The sequence below is a fragment of the Tribolium madens genome, unplaced genomic scaffold, assembly GCF_015345945.1.
Source record: "Tribolium madens isolate multiple individuals breed KSU strain unplaced genomic scaffold, Tmad_KSU_1.1 Scaffold_71;HRSCAF=194;Tcas5.2_LG6, whole genome shotgun sequence".
NCBI lineage: Eukaryota > Metazoa > Arthropoda > Insecta > Coleoptera > Tenebrionidae > Tribolium > Tribolium madens.
The window spans coordinates 5521261-5539936 of NW_025401041.1; the positions used below are offsets into that span (position 1 = coordinate 5521261).

General features: G+C 35.1%; 3 protein-coding genes across 6 annotated transcripts in view; 2 read left to right on the forward strand and 1 right to left on the reverse strand.

The window, feature by feature from the left end:
• LOC123008887 (DNA repair protein RAD50-like) overlaps window positions 1-18676 on the reverse strand; it is a 31261-nt gene that overhangs the window by 6299 nt on the left and 6286 nt on the right. The window contains exon 1 of one of the 2 annotated variants that reach the window (XM_044404932.1): window positions 4582-4857. The exons of the other annotated variant lie outside the window; for it this stretch is intronic. The gene's annotated coding sequence lies outside the window, so the exon portion shown is untranslated. Of the gene's footprint in view, window positions 1-4581; window positions 4858-18676 lie in introns of those variants that run through there. 2 annotated transcript variants of the gene reach the window in all.
• On the forward strand, window positions 615-17739 carry LOC123008886 (acetyl-CoA carboxylase). 3 transcript variants are annotated; one of them, XM_044404928.1, is made up of 10 exons: window positions 615-867; window positions 4161-4422; window positions 7187-7304; window positions 7364-11617; window positions 11661-11862; window positions 11916-12193; window positions 14884-16407; window positions 16826-16996; window positions 17246-17389; window positions 17439-17739. In XM_044404928.1, the coding sequence occupies exons 2-10, from the start codon at window positions 4229-4231 to the stop codon at window positions 17556-17558; spliced, it is 7005 nt and encodes a 2334-aa protein (XP_044260863.1). In that variant the 5' UTR covers window positions 615-867; window positions 4161-4228; the 3' UTR covers window positions 17559-17739. The 3 variants fall into 3 exon arrangements, with proteins under 3 accessions (XP_044260863.1, XP_044260862.1, XP_044260864.1); XM_044404927.1 differs by lacking the exon at window positions 615-867 and adding an exon at window positions 1695-1833; XM_044404929.1 differs by lacking the exons at window positions 615-867; window positions 4161-4422 and adding exons at window positions 4693-4864; window positions 6860-7108.
• LOC123008889 (cytosolic 10-formyltetrahydrofolate dehydrogenase) overlaps window positions 17811-18676 on the forward strand; it is a 6866-nt gene continuing 6000 nt past the window's right edge. Inside the window, exon 1 of the mRNA XM_044404939.1 lies at window positions 17811-17937. Within this exon, the coding sequence (XP_044260874.1) occupies window positions 17830-17937 (108 nt within the window). The 5' untranslated portion in view covers window positions 17811-17829. The remainder of the gene's footprint in view (window positions 17938-18676) is intronic.

The window sequence follows — 18676 nt, forward strand, 5'->3', positions numbered from 1 at the left end:
CTTACCGGCCGGATTACCTCCAAAAACAATAAATAATTAATAAAAAGTCAGAAAAATTGTAGACGTGCCAATAATGCGTTTAATATTATAAAAATAAATTTTTGATCAAAACTGTCTATTTTTTCCTTTCTTGAGCCAAGTTTTAGTAAATTTCTTGTACTTGTGTTGGTCGTATTGCAGAAAACTGTAATTCCGTTGTACAGGCGTAAAATTTAAAAAATCACATTGAGACTTTAAAATATCTCCTAAATCGTTAACAAATCGAAAACACACTTTTTGTCTTATATACAGTGCTAACAAAAATAAAGAAAAAAAAAGATATTTTTAAGGCGTCAAAAACCGTAAAATAGCCAAATTTCAGGTGCGTTTGTTGTGAATTGCTGAAAATTCGCTTTCATGTTTTTTAATTTCAAGGAATACAGGAAATAATAAACACATTTTTGTGATTTTTAAGAATTTTTTATTGATAATTGACAACTGACATTGGCGCACTAATGGCCCCGAAATGTCAAAATTTTGGAAAAAAAATCAAATTATTCCTCCCTTGTTTGATAAATAAAGTCAGTCCGGTCCTGGCTTGGCGGCCAATTAGCCCACACCCATCTGCCCCACGGTTCATAACCCAACAAAATTTCAACTCAAAWCGAGCACTCGAACGAAATTTCAATGAAAAAACATGTAAATTGTATGCAAAAAAAAMATAAATATTCAAGCTTTTGATTGAATTATGTCGACGAAGTGCCAACGTAATTGTTTTCAATTGATTTGGAAAGAAACGGTCGTAAAAAATCGGTGGTGCAAATTTGAGGTTATGTGATTTGGTTTGGTGGAAAAATCGGAAAATTTGCACCATTGGGAACCTTTTCGGTAAGTGGATTGTTTGTTTGTGTGCAGGACCGGTTTTCGGCCTCTTGGTKGGGGCTAAACTGTTTACAATCAAAAATTTGGAAAATTTTAAGTGCACTTGTACTGGAACTAATTATTGTTTAAAACCCATAATGGGCAATTAACGGGCAGTTTACGGTCAGTTTCCAAATGTTTTCGTCGATGATTTGTGGCTTCAGATATGTCCGTAAAAAAATTTATGGTAAAAATTTAATTTAACCTCTAGCATTAATTAATATTCTTTTGTGTGTTAATTACGATTTGATTCAAATTTTTTCGGGGTGAGGGTTATAAGAAATACAAGAAAAATCCGAACACGTGACCAAAAACACTGCTTTTCAATTATTTCAAAGGTGAGTGACAATCGCATCATCTATGAATGAAATAACTGTTTTTCTTCCGACTCATCACAAAAGAATTTCTATCACTGTCTAATTCATTCCAATCAAAGATAATAGACGAAAAAACGACAACAAACACGAGTCAACAACATTGCTGGCCGGTGATTGGCCGAGCGACGTCAGCAGTTGTCGAAAACGTCACGTGATTGGTCGGATTCGAACATGCCACATGTGTGACAGTGACGGCTACGATTGTATATTTGGTTGCCTAACTTGGTGAAAATTTTGATAAAAATCGCGACCTTTGATAAGGCCCGTGATGGTATCGAACAATACCAATTATTTTGGACCAATCCGAGCACGTGTTGCGTGCATCTCGAAAAATGATTGATAAGAGAGTGTTTTGGTCATTCGTTCGACACGCGGCTTATCAACGACTTTTCTCTTCAAATGTCGTAACAAGGGTACCAATAACAAGGTTATCGAATCGACTTTAGCGAATTTTCTATAATTTTAATTCAGTTGCTTCGATGGCCTTTGTGATGGATGTTGAGTTTAATTAGTTTTATGTTGAGTCAGTTTTGGGATAAATTCTGGGAGAAAACCGGTGAGATTTATTTTTATTCTAAATATTTTTTGGAAAAATCGAGTTATGTAATGTTTTTTTCTTGCAAATAAAGACAAAAGTACAGTTAGGGGACGCACAATGTCATTTAAGTGTGGATTTCTAAGGGCGCGTTAGTTTTGAAGTGAACTGTACTCGCGTGAGTTGATTCAATTTGACGGTATTGTTAGTGTAATAAGTAGCTGTTTTYATTAAATTGCACGATTTGGGTAATTTTCTCATTATTTTTCATAATATGAAATATTTGGTTTTGATTGTCTTTTTATTTTTATTGTTTTTTATTATTCTTATTTTTGTGCTGAAACAGCTGTTCAAACACCGAAAAGGTAATTTTTTATTATTATTGATGTAATCACAATAAAATTTTATGGTGTACAAGTAAAACGTTCTATTTTGTACTCTTGTCAATTGCAAGTTTTTTATTTCTGATTGGTTTTCCTTGTTTTTTATCTTCAAAACGATTTTATTAATCTGGACTTTCGATCCAGACAACTAGATCTACAACTTATTTTTTWAATGACACTTTTTTCTTTTATTTTACTTGAAAATTAACTCAAAAAACATGTTTTTAAATGGAGTATACAAGGTGTAGCAAGTTTTATCCACACCCCCTATATTTTCGTTTCGTACAATTTTTTTCTATTAAAATTTTTGCAGATTTATTTTGTTACGCATTTTTGATCACTTGGTGGTAAAATAATAAGATATTTTTGCCAAATTGTTTTTTTTTTAATTTGTTAACTTTTTCCGTTGTAATTTTTATTCTTGCTAATTGTAAGTTTTTTTTTTTGTTTTTGGTTGATTACCTTGTTTTTTTTATCTACAAAAGTTTTTTTTTAATCGGAACTTTCTGTCCAGACAACCGGATTTAAACATTTAAAACAGTTTTTTAATGTCTAAATTTTTTACTGTAAAAATGTCATTTTTTTTGACCCAAAAAATCATGTTTTTTAAATGGAGTATACAAGGTGTAGCAAGTTTTATCCACACTCCCTATATTTTGGTTTCTTACAATTTTTTTCTATTAAAATTTTTGCACATTTATTTTGTTACGCATTTCTGATCACTTCATGGTAAAATAATAAGATTATTTTGCCAAATTGATTTTTATTTTAATTCGCTAACTTTTTCCCTAGTAAAGTTAATTTTTATTATTATTGCTAATTGTAAGTTTTTTTTTGTTTTTGATTAATTTCCTTGTTTTTTATCTACAAAGTTTTTTTTAATCTGAACTTTCTGTCCAGAAAACTAGATATAAACATTTAAAACAGTTTTTTTTAATGTCAAATTTTTTTACTGTAAAAATGTAATTTTTTTCTTTTATTTTACTTGAAAATTAACACAAAAATGATGTTTTTTAATGGTGTATACAAGGTGTAGCAAGTTTTATCCACACCCCCTATATTATGGTTTCTTACAATTTTTTTCTATTAAAATTTTTGTTAAATAAAGTTTTTATTTTGTTACGCATTTCTGATCACTTGATCGTAAAATAATATTTTTTTTTGCAAAATTGTTTTTTTTTTAATTTGTTAACCTTTTTCCTAGTAAAGTGAATTTTTATTATTCTTGCTAATTGTAAGTTTTTTTTCGTTTTTGATTGATTTCCTTGTTTTTTTTATCTACAAAAGTTTTTTTTCTATCCAAACCACTAGATTTAAAACAGTTTTAATTTTTTTCTTTAATTTTACTTGAAAATTGAGCCAAAAAATCATGATGATTTTAAACTGGAGTATACAAGATGTAGCAAGTTTTATGCACACCCCTTATATTTTGGTTCCTTACAATTTTTTTCTATTAAATTTTTCACAGATTTATTTTTTACGCATTACTGGTAAAACAYTGAGAATTTTTTGGAAATTGTTATGTTTAACCTTTTTCCTAGTAAAATTAATTATCAATTTAATTAGAACAAGATGTTTTGAAGGGGCGRGTAAAAATTGTGTCACCCGGTATAAAAAAAAATAATCAACACGATAAAATATCTTGATTATTAGTTAATCGCTGTTATTTGCATACTTGTTACTATTATTGTAACAATTTTTTTTTTAATATTTACATGTTATATGACAAAATTACTTGGAGAGATCATGTGGGGTCAATATTATCTTTAGAAAAACAATAACAGCAAAAAAAAATCTTTTAGCAGATTGTCAACTGTACAAAATKACAATTTATTATCATATTACAGTTTATGAATCAATATTTACACATCGCRCGTAGATGTTAGAAAAAAAAACAAACAATCACTATTCTCTCCCAGCCGACTATCGACCCGACTCAAGGTCACARTTATTGAAAATTTCCAGAAAAAACATCGTCGGACTCCGACACATCTTGGCAAAAAATCGACCTCGAAGAAGTGAAAAAAGAAAAAATGGCCGAAACGGACAAAACGATCGAAAATGGCGTCCAATGGACTTTGGGGGACGAAAGTAGAGAACAGGAGGACATCTTCCCCCAAAATGGTGATTCTTTCGATAATTTACCACCAGCGGCACGTTCCGACGGCCAAGGGGGCTTCACCCCTCAAGAACAAAAAGCCCTTATGGAGAAACGCAAACGACTCAAGTGAGTGCTCGAATTTAAATTTTCCCGCCATTAGCAAAAAAATTTAATGAGCAAATTTCAAGGCTGGTTGCATTATTGTGTAATTGCTATTGTGACGTATTCGAAAATTTTGGGCCCGATTTTAGTGTCAGTGTCGATATTTTTGAAATTGGTACCAACCTGATGGCTGTAAAAATCCGATTTTTAGCCCATTGTGCACTTAACCATCTGAATCCGGACCTGTCCCACTACCACGTCCACCTGTTGTTGTTGCAAACCCATCGACCAGTAAAATTTCTTTTGAATCAGTTGACGTTTCGTGTTTGCACAGTCGCGTCGAAAATCGATCGASTTGGCCGTGATTCACGCCCGTTTTTGTCAAAATTACCAATTGTTTTTTTATTTAAACTACTAGATTGAGGTGTGGTTTTGTGTGTAAAATGTAAGATCGTGGGAAAGTTAGGTAAATAAAATGTCAACACTTTCGCATGTGGGAAAATTCGAACTGATGGGAAATTGGGCCAGTGGGAATTTCGGAGGTGATCGTGTCGATCAAGTCGTAGCCTTGAAGTGACCCTTTTKGTAATTAAATGTAAAAAKTCAAGTGACACTTGATCACTTTGTTAAAAATAGAATGACAGTTTGCTTTCCGTCATGTTATCACTTATCAGATTAGCGTAATTGGATTAGGAAGTGGTACGACTTTATCAAACGGTCGGACTTTCAGCAAATCAGCTGTTGGAGTTAATTCATTCGATCAATTTTTATCACAAAATAGAGCTTATATTTAATTAATGAATAATTATTTAATCACAAATTGGTTAACAATTAATTTTTTTCTCAAGGTCAAATACATTCAAGACTGCCAACCAAAAAATTTAAGGGAATCTTCCGCTGTTATTGACATTCAGTGTAAAAATAGAATTGATGGTCAAAAAAAGTTGTTTGGATAAAAAATTAATAATACAATATGCGACATGTATCGTTTTTAATTATTTTATGTTGGTATTGACGTCATTTTGACGTTTCAAAATTTGATTTGAATACTTTTGGGGTCAAGGTTGGTTAAAATATGTCAAATTTTGACAGTTTTCTAATCACAATAGCTACAAAAACCCCCATTTTGACATTATATCCAGATAACTAGATTTACATTTTTTTCAAAAGTGTATTTTCTCGTYTTAATATTACTATTGTAGTGTTGCCACAACTATTAAAACACTAAAATTTTCTCATAGTTWTAAGTACAGTTACGGAATTAAAATTTCGGGCAGTATTTTTCTGTCACATTAAAAAGTTCACTGTAAACTACCTTTTACTGTCATCATGACTGACATTTGACAATCAAACTTTTTTGCTGTTGTTAATATTCTTAATTAAACAGTTTGTCTGTCTTAGGAAATTTATTAATTGAACTAAGTGCAATTAAATCAGCGCTTTGATCTGCTGCCTGCCCGTTATTATGCCACAAATCACTRTTTTTGAAAATAAATAAGTCCAAATGACATAAACATGACAAGAGTATAAAATGAGGTTATTAATGTAAAGGTTGTTTTAGAGTTTACATTATGAAAATGACAATACTGCCCGAAATTTTTATTCCGCAACTGTACTTTAAAACAATTTTTTAAATTGTTTCGTTGATTTACTTAAAAAATGACAAAGTAGTCGGACGAATATGTCAAAGTTTATTATGCTGAATGACAATTGATTGACAGTAATTACCAGAGTTGACTTTTCCCAATAATGTTGTTAAACACAAAAAACTGACAAATAGTAAAAAAAAGACAATCGGTGACTTCTTCATTCTTTCCAGAATAACTCTCTTATGGGCACTTTACACGTCTGTCAAAGTGTCAAAATGTTAAGGGAATCTTCCACTGTTATTTACGTTGAATGGAAAAATAGAATTAATGGTCTAAAAAGTTGTTTGGATAAAAAAATAATGTATTTTTAATTATTTTATGTTGGTACTGGCATCATTGCTGTTTCAAAGTTTAATTTGAATACATTTGGGGTCAAGGTTGGCTAAAATATGTCAAACCTTAACAGTTTTCTAATGACGTTTAATTGAAAATAGCTCTAAAAAACGCATTTTGACATTCTATCCAGATAACTAGATTTACATTTTTTCAAAAGTGTACTTTCTTTTGTTTTAATATTACTATTGTAGTATTGTAGTAGTATTGTGTTGTGTTGTATTTTAGTATTGTAGAACTATTAAAACAGTGAAAATTTAAAGCATTTTTTTCCCCAAATTTTTAAGTATATAATTTTTTTTTAATTGATTTGCATTACGAGTATGTCAAAGTTTGACATTTTCAAGTGCATAAATGACAGTAATTGACAGTAATTACCAGAATTGACTTTTCCCACGTGATAGTGTTGTCAAACACAAAAAATTGACAAACTGTCAAATAAATGACAATCGGTGACTTCTTGATTCTTTCCCGAATAGCTTGAATGGCACTTGACMATTTTTGAGCACTTTACACGTCTGTCAAAGTGTCAAAATGCTAAAACGTCCATTAAATCGTCGAAATAGCAAACGTTTCGTCATCGGTGACGAAGAAGAGGAAGTAACACCACCGGAAATAGAGATAACAATAGCTGAAAATGTTGACATCGACACTGACACTAATGAAAATGTCCAATCATGCGATTGGATGGCTGCATCGTCACGCCTCCAACCCGGAAAAACGCTCACGTAAGTGGCGGGAAAATTMAAAAAATTGACATTTTATTTCAAAAAAAAAAATAAACGTCAAATGTGGTTTTTTCGAAGGCCGAGTATGTCACAAGGGACTGTCATGATACAAAATCGCCTCCAGGAGAAAGATTTCACTGTTGCCACACCAGAGGAATTTGTTAAAAGATTCAACGGGACCAAAGTCATCAATAAAGTGAGTTTTGATTCAAATTTGGCGCGTCACAAAGTGGCGGTAAATTCGAATTTTTCCAGGTTTTGATCGCGAATAATGGCATTGCTGCTGTTAAATGCATGCGTTCGGTGCGTCGTTGGTCATACGAAATGTTCAAAAACGAACGTGCGGTCCGTTTTGTGGTCATGGTCACACCTGAAGACCTCAAAGCCAACGCCGAATACATCAAAATGGCCGATCACTACGTCCCAGTACCTGGGGGTACCAATAACAACAATTACGCCAATGTGGAACTCATCGTCGATATCGCGACTCGCCTCCAAGTCCAGGCSGTTTGGGCCGGCTGGGGGCACGCCTCCGAAAACCCCAAACTCCCCGAACTCCTCCACAAGAACGGTATTGCCTTCATCGGCCCTCCCGATAAGGCAATGTGGGCATTGGGCGACAAAATCGCCTCGAGTATTGTCGCCCAAACTGCAGACATCCCCACTCTTCCATGGTCAGGCTCCGAACTCAAAGCCCAATACACGGGGAGGAAAATCAAGATATCGTCGGATTTGTTTGCAAAAGGGTGTGTCCAAACGGCGGAACAAGGCTTAGCAGCGGCGCAAAAAATCGGTTTTCCGGTTATGATCAAGGCGTCAGAAGGTGGGGGAGGAAAAGGTATCCGGAAAGTGGAAAATGCTGATGATTTTCCGGCGGCTTTTCGACAAGTTCAAACCGAAATTCCCGGTTCTCCCATCTTTGTCATGAAACTAGCTAAGTGTGCCCGCCATCTTGAAGTCCAATTATTGGCCGACCAATACGGAAACGCCATTTCACTCTTTGGRCGTGATTGTTCGATTCAACGTCGCCATCAGAAGATTATTGAAGAAGCACCGGCGGTTATAGCCGTCCCTGATGTTTTTGAAGATATGGAAAAAGCTGCAGTCCGATTGGCTAAAATGGTGGGTTATGTGTCAGCCGGTACTGTTGAATATCTCTATGACACTTCGGGYCATTACTACTTCCTGGAACTTAATCCGAGACTTCAAGTCGAACATCCATGTACCGAAATGGTGTCAGATGTGAATCTACCAGCAGCACAATTACAAATTGCTATGGGTTTACCATTACACTACATTAAAGACATTCGTTTGTTGTATGGGGAATCCCCGTGGGGTAATTCCGAGATTGATTTTGATAAACCAAGACATAAACCCCAACCATGGGGTCATGTAATAGCCGCTCGAATTACTTCCGAGAACCCTGATGAGGGTTTTAAACCGAGTTCGGGAACAGTTCAAGAACTCAATTTCCGGTCATCGAAAAACGTCTGGGGGTACTTTTCCGTTGCGGCATCTGGCGGCTTACACGAATTTGCTGATTCACAATTCGGTCATTGTTTCTCATGGGGTGAAAATCGTGAACAAGCAAGAGAAAATCTAGTAATTGCTTTGAAAGAATTAAGTATCAGAGGTGATTTTCGCACAACAGTTGAATATCTAATCACATTGCTTGAAACGAAGAGTTTCCAAGAGAATTCCATTGATACAGCTTGGTTGGATATCCTCATTAGTGAAAAAGTTGAATCAGAGAAACCCAATGTGATGTTGGGTGTGATTTGTGGTTCTTTACACATTGCTGATAAGACAATAAGTACAGCATTTGAAGAGTTTCAAAATTCTTTAGAACGAGGACAAATTCAAGGTTCCAATACCTTGACTAATGTTGTAGATGTTGAATTGATACATGGTGGTAACAAATATAAAGTCCAAGCTACTAAAAGTGGTCCCAACACTTATTTCCTCATGATGAATGGTACTTTTAAAGAGATTGAAGTACATAGATTGACAGATGGTGGTATTTTACTGTCAGTTGATGGTTCCTCGTTTACTACATATATGAAGGAGGAAGTCGATCGGTATCGTATCGTAATCGGGAACCAAACTGTTGTTTTTGAGAAGGAAAATGATCCGACAATTTTACGCTCACCTTCAGCCGGTAAACTCATAAGTTTTCTTATCGACGATGGCGGCCATGTTGATAAAGGTCAAGCGTATGCCGAAATTGAGGTTATGAAAATGGTAATGACACTAACTTCAAGCGAAAGTGGTAGTATTTTTTATGTGAAGAGACCAGGAGCGGTTTTAGAAGCCGGCTCAACTATAGCATCTTTAGAACTCGATGATCCGTCATTAGTAACCAAAGCTTTACTCTATAAAGGCCCATTCCCCGAATTGGATGTTTCACAACCTATAGTTTCGGAAAAATTAAACCATATCCATAATAGTTACAAAGCTRTACTTGAGAATACCTTAGCTGGGTATTGTCTCCCTGATCCTTACAATGCACCACGACTTCGTGAAGTGATTGAAAAGTTTATGTCAAGTCTTAGAGACCCAAGTTTACCATTGCTTGAGTTGCAACAAGTGATGGCGTCGATTTCTGGCCGGATTCCACCAGCTGTTGAAAAGAAAATCCGCCGACTTATGAGTCTCTACGAAAGGAATATAACAAGTGTTTTGGCTCAATTCCCGAGTCAACAAATCGCCAGTGTTATAGACAGTCATGCTGCTAGTATGCAAAAAAGGACAGAACGAGATGGTTTCTTCCTTGCAACTGAAAGTATCGTTCAATTAGTACAAAGATACCGAAATGGTATTCGTGGTCGTATGAAAGTCGCCGTTCAAGAACTCCTACGACAATATTACGACGTTGAAAGTCAATTCCAGCAAGGTTCCTATGATAAATGTGTAGCACTATTACGCGAAAAACACAAAGATGATATGCAAAGTGTCAGTAATACGATTTTTAGTCATTCACAAGTTGCCAAAAAAAATCTATTAGTAACAATGTTGATTGATCATTTATGGTCAAATGAACCGGGTTTAACCGATGAACTTGCACCGGCTTTAACCGAATTAACTTCGTTGAATCGTAGCGAACATTCCCGAGTGGCACTTCGTGCCCGTCAAGTACTCATCGCTGCACATCAACCCGCCTATGAATTGCGACACAATCAAATGGAGAGTATTTTTCTCTCAGCTGTTGATATGTACGGTCATGAGTTTCATCCAGAAAACTTACAAAAGTTGATAGTGTCAGAAACTTCAATTTTTGATATTTTACATGACTTTTTCTACCATGCAAATCGAGCGGTTTGTAATGCCGCATTAGAGGTGTATGTACGTAGAGCATACACTAGTTATGATATCACATGTTTGCAACATTTAGAATTGTCAGGGGAAGTACCAGTGGTACATTTCCAATTTTTGCTACCACCGACTCATCCAAATCGTTTAATCAAATTAGATGAGTTTAAAGACAGTGAGGATGGTCCAAAAGTGGTTGATACGTTTCAACGGACCGGTTGTATGGCTGCGTTTCAAAATTTCCAAGAATTTGAACAGTATGCTGATGAAATTCTTGATTTGATTGAGGATTTTGCAAATCCGGCGACAATTTCCGCTAAGGATTTGATAGCAATGGAGAGTGGTTCTGAGAGTCGGAACAGTACTTCGATTAATGTTAGTTTGTCATTGGAGGGGCAAAGAGTGGGGGAGGAGAGTTGTATGCATGAACCTATACATATCCTCCATGTGGGGATTAAGGATAAAGGGGATTCGGATGATGGGAGTATGAGTAAAATATTTGGGAATTTCTGTGTGAGACATAAGGAGGAGTTGATCARTCGCGGGATTAGAAGGATTACTTTCGCCGCCTTGAAACACAAACAAAGCCCCAAATTTTTCACGTTTCGAGCACGTGATGATTTCAAGGAAGACAAGATTTATCGGCATTTAGAGCCGGCTTGTGCCTTCCAATTGGAATTGAACCGRATGAGGAATTATAATTTGGAAGCGTTACCAACTTCAAATCAAAAAATGCACTTGTATTTGGGGAAAGCCAAAGGTATTAAAGGGAAAGAAGTGACGGATTATAGGTTTTTCATCAGGAGTATTATAAGACATAGTGATTTGATAACAAAGGAGGCGTCGTTTGAGTACCTCCAAAACGAGGGTGAGAGAGTACTACTTGAGGCAATGGATGAGTTAGAGGTGGCGTTTTCGCATCCACATTCACGTCGTACTGATTGCAACCATATTTTCCTCAATTTTATACCGACTGTGATTATGGATCCGGCGAAGATTGAGGAGGCTGTGACTAGYATGGTGATGCGATATGGGCCAAGATTATGGAAATTGAGGGTGCTACAAGCCGAATTGAAGATGATTATAAGACTAGCACCGAATGCTCCGACTCAAACGATTCGTTTATGTTTGGCTAATGATAGTGGTTATTATTTGGATATTAAYATGTATACGGAGGAAGTGGATCCGGATACGGGAATTGTGAGTATTGAGGATCAAGTAAGGAATTTTGAGGGTTTTTTAGATCAAGTTTAGGGCCTATGGGAAGAAACAAGGACCAATGCATGGTTTGCCCATTTCCACTCCGTATTTGGCCAAGGATTATTTGCAACAAAAACGGTTTCTGGCGCAGTCAGCAGGGACGAGTTACGTTTACGATTATCCAGATATGTTTAGACAAATGGTGGATTTGCAATGGAAGCAATATATGAATCAAAGAATTTCAGGTTAGAATCTTAAATGATCGAGTTGTTTATGACTTTTTTTTTGGTTTTTGTAGAACATATACAACCGCCTGATAAACTTATGGATTTCGTTGAATTGATTCTCGATCCGGAAACTGAAAGTCGACTTATTGAACAAAAACGTGTTCCTGGCGAGAATAATGTAGGAATGGTGGCTTGGCGGCTTACTTTATATACACCGGAATATCCAGATGGCCGTGATATCATTGTTATAGCTAATGATATAACGCATCTGATTGGTTCGTTTGGACCACGTGAGGATAAGGTGTTCGGGTTGGCGAGCGAAATTGCCCGATGTATGAAAATACCAAGGGTAAGTAATTTTATTCTTCGACACTGTCAAAATTTACGGTTTTTCTCCCGTGTAAGGAAGTTTTGACAACTGTTTGGCATTTCTCAATACGAAACGTCAGATTATTTTTAASAGATTTAAAGCAAATTTAAGCCTTATTGAGTCTAATCCGAAGAATAAAATGTTGTATTCAAMTCGTTTGAGTGTAAATTGGACGCTTTATTCCACCCCGGAAGCAGGAATCTTGTGTCACTACGCCACCACGCCCCCGGCATATTTTTCTGCTCTAGACTAATATATTCATGTAAAAATATTAAAAAAAAATAATTTTTGTGTTTCTACGACGTTTTATTCACTTTTAGACCAATTTTGAAGTTTTCAATTTTTAGAATTGTGACAATAATAACTCCGGAATTGTTAGCGACAGCCAGTTATGTTTAGTACCGTTTGAAAGTACTTTTAATTTCCTGTCTTATAAAAAAAGTTCATTGTCCTATGGCAAATAGTTATCGAGAAAATCGCTGATAAATACAATAATAGTAAAATAATAAATCGACGATAACATCTAAACTATCAATAATTTTCTGTTTTCTTCACGCCAATCGATTCCCCGGAACATTTTACATATGTCTACGTCAAAATATTTTATCATTGAGGTACAGTTTTGCCRCAATTTACAAWATATAAAAAAATKGAATTTTTTTGGTAGTGGTGTTGAAATAGTGTTTTTGAACATGTCTCAGATTTATTATCCAACAGATTTTGACGCGCTGATTACGAATTTGCCAAGCTTTTTGCTCTAAGTCTAATAGTTTGGCCGTAATGGTGGTTCAAAAAGTAAAAATCTTCAAAATTTTTAGACTTTAAATGCGTTTTTCTCAGAAACTAAGACAGAGCAAAAAGCAAAAAAACGTCAGAATTTGCTTTAAATTATCTATTTAATGGTGCAAACTCCGGGTTATGGTTCCGGGCATAGAGCCATTTATATTTTTTTTTTCAAAAAAAAAATCATAACTATCTTAAACTATGAGTCCTTGATCAAAACGGTTTCTACAGGCTTATTCTCCGGTTAATTTTACAAACCGGGTGAATAAAAAGTATGGAACCAAGCGTTGTGTAGGGTAAAGTACAATTAAAATGTGACCATTTATCAAGAATAACATTTTTCGAAATTTCTTTTAATTTTCAAGTTTTGGAAAAAAAAATTTAACGGCAACTCACCATGAGATTTTTTTTAATTAAAGATTATGAGCTAAAAATGACCTCTAATTAAATAAAATTGTTTTTTATCCAGTACTTTTTTTTGAATAAATGGTTAAACTTGCGTTCCGAGCTCATCACGAAGATTTTCCGAACTTAATTTTTTTCCAAAACTAGAAAACTAAAAGAAAAATGTTATAAAATGGTTACATTTTAATTGTACTTTACGCTACACTAATTATTTTTTTCGTAAAGTGGTTAGTTTACGAAAAAAACGCTTGGTTTCATACTTTTTATTCACCCGGTATAGTAGGTACAGTTGGAGACAAAATACTTTGGTGGTCCATGTCAATGTTGAGTGACATTAAATTCTAAAGCATGCTTTAGGACTGTTAATTAACCTTATTTTTAGCTGTCAATCATAGTTGACAAGTTGTACATATTTTTGATAGAAAGATATAATAGCTGTTATTAATTTGAAATTGTCATTCATTTTAACGTTAAAGCTTGAATTACATTAAAGTGTCAGAAAAGTGACGACCAAAGTATTTTGTTTCCAACTGTACTAGTTTTTCATAGGAATCAAAAATTTTTAATTTTTTGGTCAGAATCGGATATAGTGCTTATACTTATAGCCTTATTCTTAACTTTATTACTCAATAGCTCAAAAAATTATACATATTTTAACCTGTTGTATCGTGTTCAGCGATTAATTTTGCGTCTATAAAACCATATTTCAAGCGTTTTTATGACTTTTTATTGACTATTCAAAAACTCAAAAAATTCGTAATTTTTTAAACTTGACCAAATAACGTTTTATGCGCTTTTTTGAGTTTTTAAAACCTCTAGAAATGTAAAAATCTTTAAATGGAGCAATTTTAAAGTTTTTTTTTGTCGTGATTTTGGTCGATTTTTTTTTTTTTTTTTGGCACCCGGATCGGACTATTGCCAATAACTCCGGACTTATTGGTGACAACCTCTTATATTTAGTACCGTTGAAAAGAAAATTTAATTTCCTATCATATACAAAAAAGATCAGTGTTCTATAATAAATAGTTATCGAGAAAATTTGTGATAAAGTCAAAAATATCAAAAATTTAAATCCGACTATAACTTCAAAACTACTACGAATTTTGCAGTTTTCTTGACGCCAATCGATTCCCCGGAACATTTTACATGTGTCTACTAGAATATTATATCATTGAGGTACCTACCTACAGCTTTGCCGAAATTTACAAAATAAAAAAAGGAAAAATGTGTTAACACAATCGTCGTTTAAAAAATAAAAATTTTGAAACTTTAAATGGGTTTTTCTCAAAAACTGTAAGACTTAGAGCAAAAAGTAAGTCGCTCCGGGTTACGGTTCCGGTTTTAGTTTTTTTTTTTTAAATAACAACTCGCAAACTAAATATGTGTCTCGGGTAAAAACGTTTTCTACAGACGAATTCTACAAATAATTTGATCAGTAATTTATCAGTTTTTCATAAAACTTATTTTTTTTATTTTTGTAGATTTACTTGGCCGCTAACAGCGGTGCAAGAATAGGCCTGGCCGAAGAAGTGAAAAATTCGTATAAAATCGCCTGGGAGGATAACAACGAACCGGATAAAGGTTTCCGTTATTTATACTTGACTCCAGAAGATTATGCAAAAGTTTCGGCCCAAAATTCAGTCCGTGCTGTCCTCATCGAAGACGAAGGCGAGTCACGTTACAAACTCACCGATATCATAGGCAAAGAAGACGGTTTAGGTGTTGAAAATTTACGATATGCTGGTATGATCGCCGGTGAAACATCACGAGCCTATGATGAAATCGTGACAATTTCCATGGTGTCATGTCGAGCGATCGGAATCGGCTCTTATCTAGTACGACTCGGTCAAAGAGTGATCCAAATTGAAAATTCGCACATTATTTTGACCGGTTATAGTGCCTTAAATAAACTTCTTGGACGTCAAGTTTACGCCTCGAATAACCAATTGGGCGGTATCCAAATTATGTACAATAACGGGGTTTCCCATAAAGTGGAACAAGGCGACCTTGATGGTATCGCCACAATCCTAAAATGGCTCTCTTACGTCCCTAGAGACAAAAACAGTCCACTTCCCGTCATGAAAYCCATCGATCCGATCGAACGCGATGTTGAATTCATCCCAACTAAAGCCCCMTATGATCCACGTTGGATGCTTGAAGGTCGGGYTTCGCCCCTTGACCCCAAAATCTGGGAGAGTGGTTTCTTTGATCGTGATTCATGGTCGGAGATAATGAAACCGTGGGCGCAAACAGTCGTAGCAGGCCGTGCCCGACTTGGGGGAATCCCAGTTGGTGTGATTGCAGTCGAAACAAGAACAGTTGAACTTACTTTACCCGCTGATCCGGCCAATTTGGATTCGGAAGCTAAGACTGTATCGCAAGCTGGACAAGTGTGGTTCCCTGACTCCGCCTACAAAACGGCCCAATCAATTGCCGATTTCTCGCGTGAGGACCTCCCACTTTTTATTTTCGCCAATTGGAGAGGCTTTAGTGGAGGGATGAAGGATATGTATGAAGAAATTATGAAATTTGGGGCGTATATTGTTGATGGGTTGAGACAGTATAGGAAGCCGGTGATTATTTATATACCGCCCAATGGGGAGTTGAGAGGCGGGGCTTGGGCTGTGGTTGATCCGACGATTAATTCACGGTATATGGAAATGTATGCCGATCCGGAATCGAGAGGTGGGGTTTTGGAACCGGAAGGAATTGTCGAAATTAAATACCGGAAGAAGGATTTGTTGAAAACTATGCATAGGATTGATTCAGTTTTGAGGGATTTAGATGAGAAAATAGCAAAGTTTAATCAGACAAGGCCGATTGGTGAACGCACCTCAAGTATATCACAAACAATCGAGCAGAAAAAACCCCAAGAAATTATCGATTTAGAAGCGAAAATTACCGAAAGGGAAAATTTCCTAATGCCAATGTATCATCAAGTTTCGGTGCATTTCGCCGATTTGCACGATACACCCGAACGGATGCTCGAGAAAGGGGCCATTAGTGTGAGTTTTAGCGAATTTGAACGAAGGTCAAGCCGAGAAAACAAAAAAATATATATTATGTTTTTGTTAAAAAAATCAAAAACTAAGCAAAATCGACCAACTACATCTAAAAATGTAAGAAAATATAGACTGTTTCATTGAAAAAAAAACATAAGTTTGTATTGTATACCTGAAAATAATTTCAAGTGATGCAGTGGTTAAATATTTTGAAATTTAAAGGACGACCTGTATAACGTTAAAACTGCTTTTTAAAAATTTTTGTGATTTTTAAACTTCTTTTGAACCTAAAGAAGTGTTTTTATAGGAAATTTAATTCAACTTTTTTATAAACTATAGTTTTTACTACAATTAATTGGACTTATTCCGGCTTGAGCTTTCGTTTTGACAGTTTTGAGGAGAAATTGAGGATTTGTTGCAGGATATAGTGCCTTGGAGGAAATCGCGGTCGATTTTGTATTGGAGGTTGAGGCGATTATTACTTCAGGATAAAGTGGTGACGGCGTTGCTTGACGCACAGCCGATGTTGGGAGTGGGGCAAGGGGAGGCGATGTTGAGGAGGTGGTTTATTGAGGATAAGGGTTCAACTGAGGTTAGTATTCTATTAAGTTTCCGATCAAAGCAACCTGTGAGACAGGGTGAAAATATCCAATGAACGTATTTCTCAAACGTCAAAAAATTGATACAAATGTCAAAATTGATAAAAACTAGGCAAAAATCGAATTTTAACGCTTCTTCGCCGGTTTTTGCATTTCGCAATCAATCCCACGGTATTTTGTGATCATTCTAGAGTAAAATTTTGATAATTTATAACCTAATTTTGGGGATTTTTATTTATTAGGGCTACAAGTGGGACAATAATGAGACAGTGGTGCACTGGATGGAGGATCAGCTCCGGAAGCCCCCGAGTCAGTCAATAATCAATTACAATCTCCACTGTGTGAAAAAAGACGCTGTTATAAACCAAATCAACATAGCGCTTGAGGTGATTTTTTTTGTTGTTTTAACTTGTTTTTAATTTTTTTGGTTGGCAGGACTGTCCGGATGTGTCCCTCGATGCTGTGGTCCAAATCATCCAAAAATTATCAGATAATCAAAAAGCCGAAGTGATAAGAACATTGTCGCAGCTAGGGTCGGTCGAAAATATCGATTAAAATTCTATTTTTGCAAAAAAAAAAACCTAATCTAGGATTTTATTGTAAATAGGTTTGTGCTTTATTTATAATTCTGTTGTATTTATTTTTCTTGGAAATGATAGGGTTAGGAATAATTGTTATATTGTTGTTTATCTGGGAATTGTCCGAGATTTTGTTATAAAATAATTTTTTTTGAGAATCTGCGACTTTTATTTTTCCTTAATTAGTCACGCTATCAATAATATTGAAACAAAATGGTTTCTAATAGCAAATACAAATAATGACATAAATGGACAATAAGTGGTCACATGATGGTGGCCTTGAAAAAAATCGCTTTTTGAGTGTTAAAAAGTGGAAGAGAGCGATTTTTTCCAGTTTTGTCGAAGTGTCCAGAATGGTAAGTGAATTATTTCCAGTCGCAATTTTGTGTTTCCTTGAAATGTTTTTGTGATTTTTTCGAATTGCGATATGAGAAGTGAAGGCAAAAATGCGTTGTCACGGCCGAACCGAAATAAAAATCGAAAAAACATAACAAGTTTATCACACGAAACTGGAATTAACCAGAAAGCGGCTATCAAAACTGACCCCACACCCTATGATATAATTTTTTTCGGTTAAACGAACTCGTTTCTGGATTTAGACTCGAAAACAATAACAGACCCAAATCCAAGTTGCGTAACAAATAGATAAAAATCCAGCGACGCAACTTGTAGAAAAAATACGTTATACAGCGCCGTCGTGCGAAAATTTCCATCGAAAGCAATGAAATTGCTTAGATTACAAAAATGCTCACCTCGAATGTTTACATATTACGAAAGAGCTATCATTTATTTAATCATTATTCTAATTGAGTTTCTCTAACTGGTTATTTCCAGTTCTGCGGCGAAGAATTATGACCCGTGCCCGATTTGATCAAACACATGTCAGATACGTGCGTTAGCATCATACATAAGCTGGTCCGAAAGTATTCCCCAGTTTTTTTAATAAAAAAATCAATTTTAAGCAAAAATTTCAATTGTTTCCCAAGAATATGAAATGTACAGAGTGTCTCATCTAAGAGTTTTTCACAATTTAGTGTTTTGTTTTGAAAAACCCAAAAAGAAAATTCTAGTTAAAAGTATACATACTTTGAAATT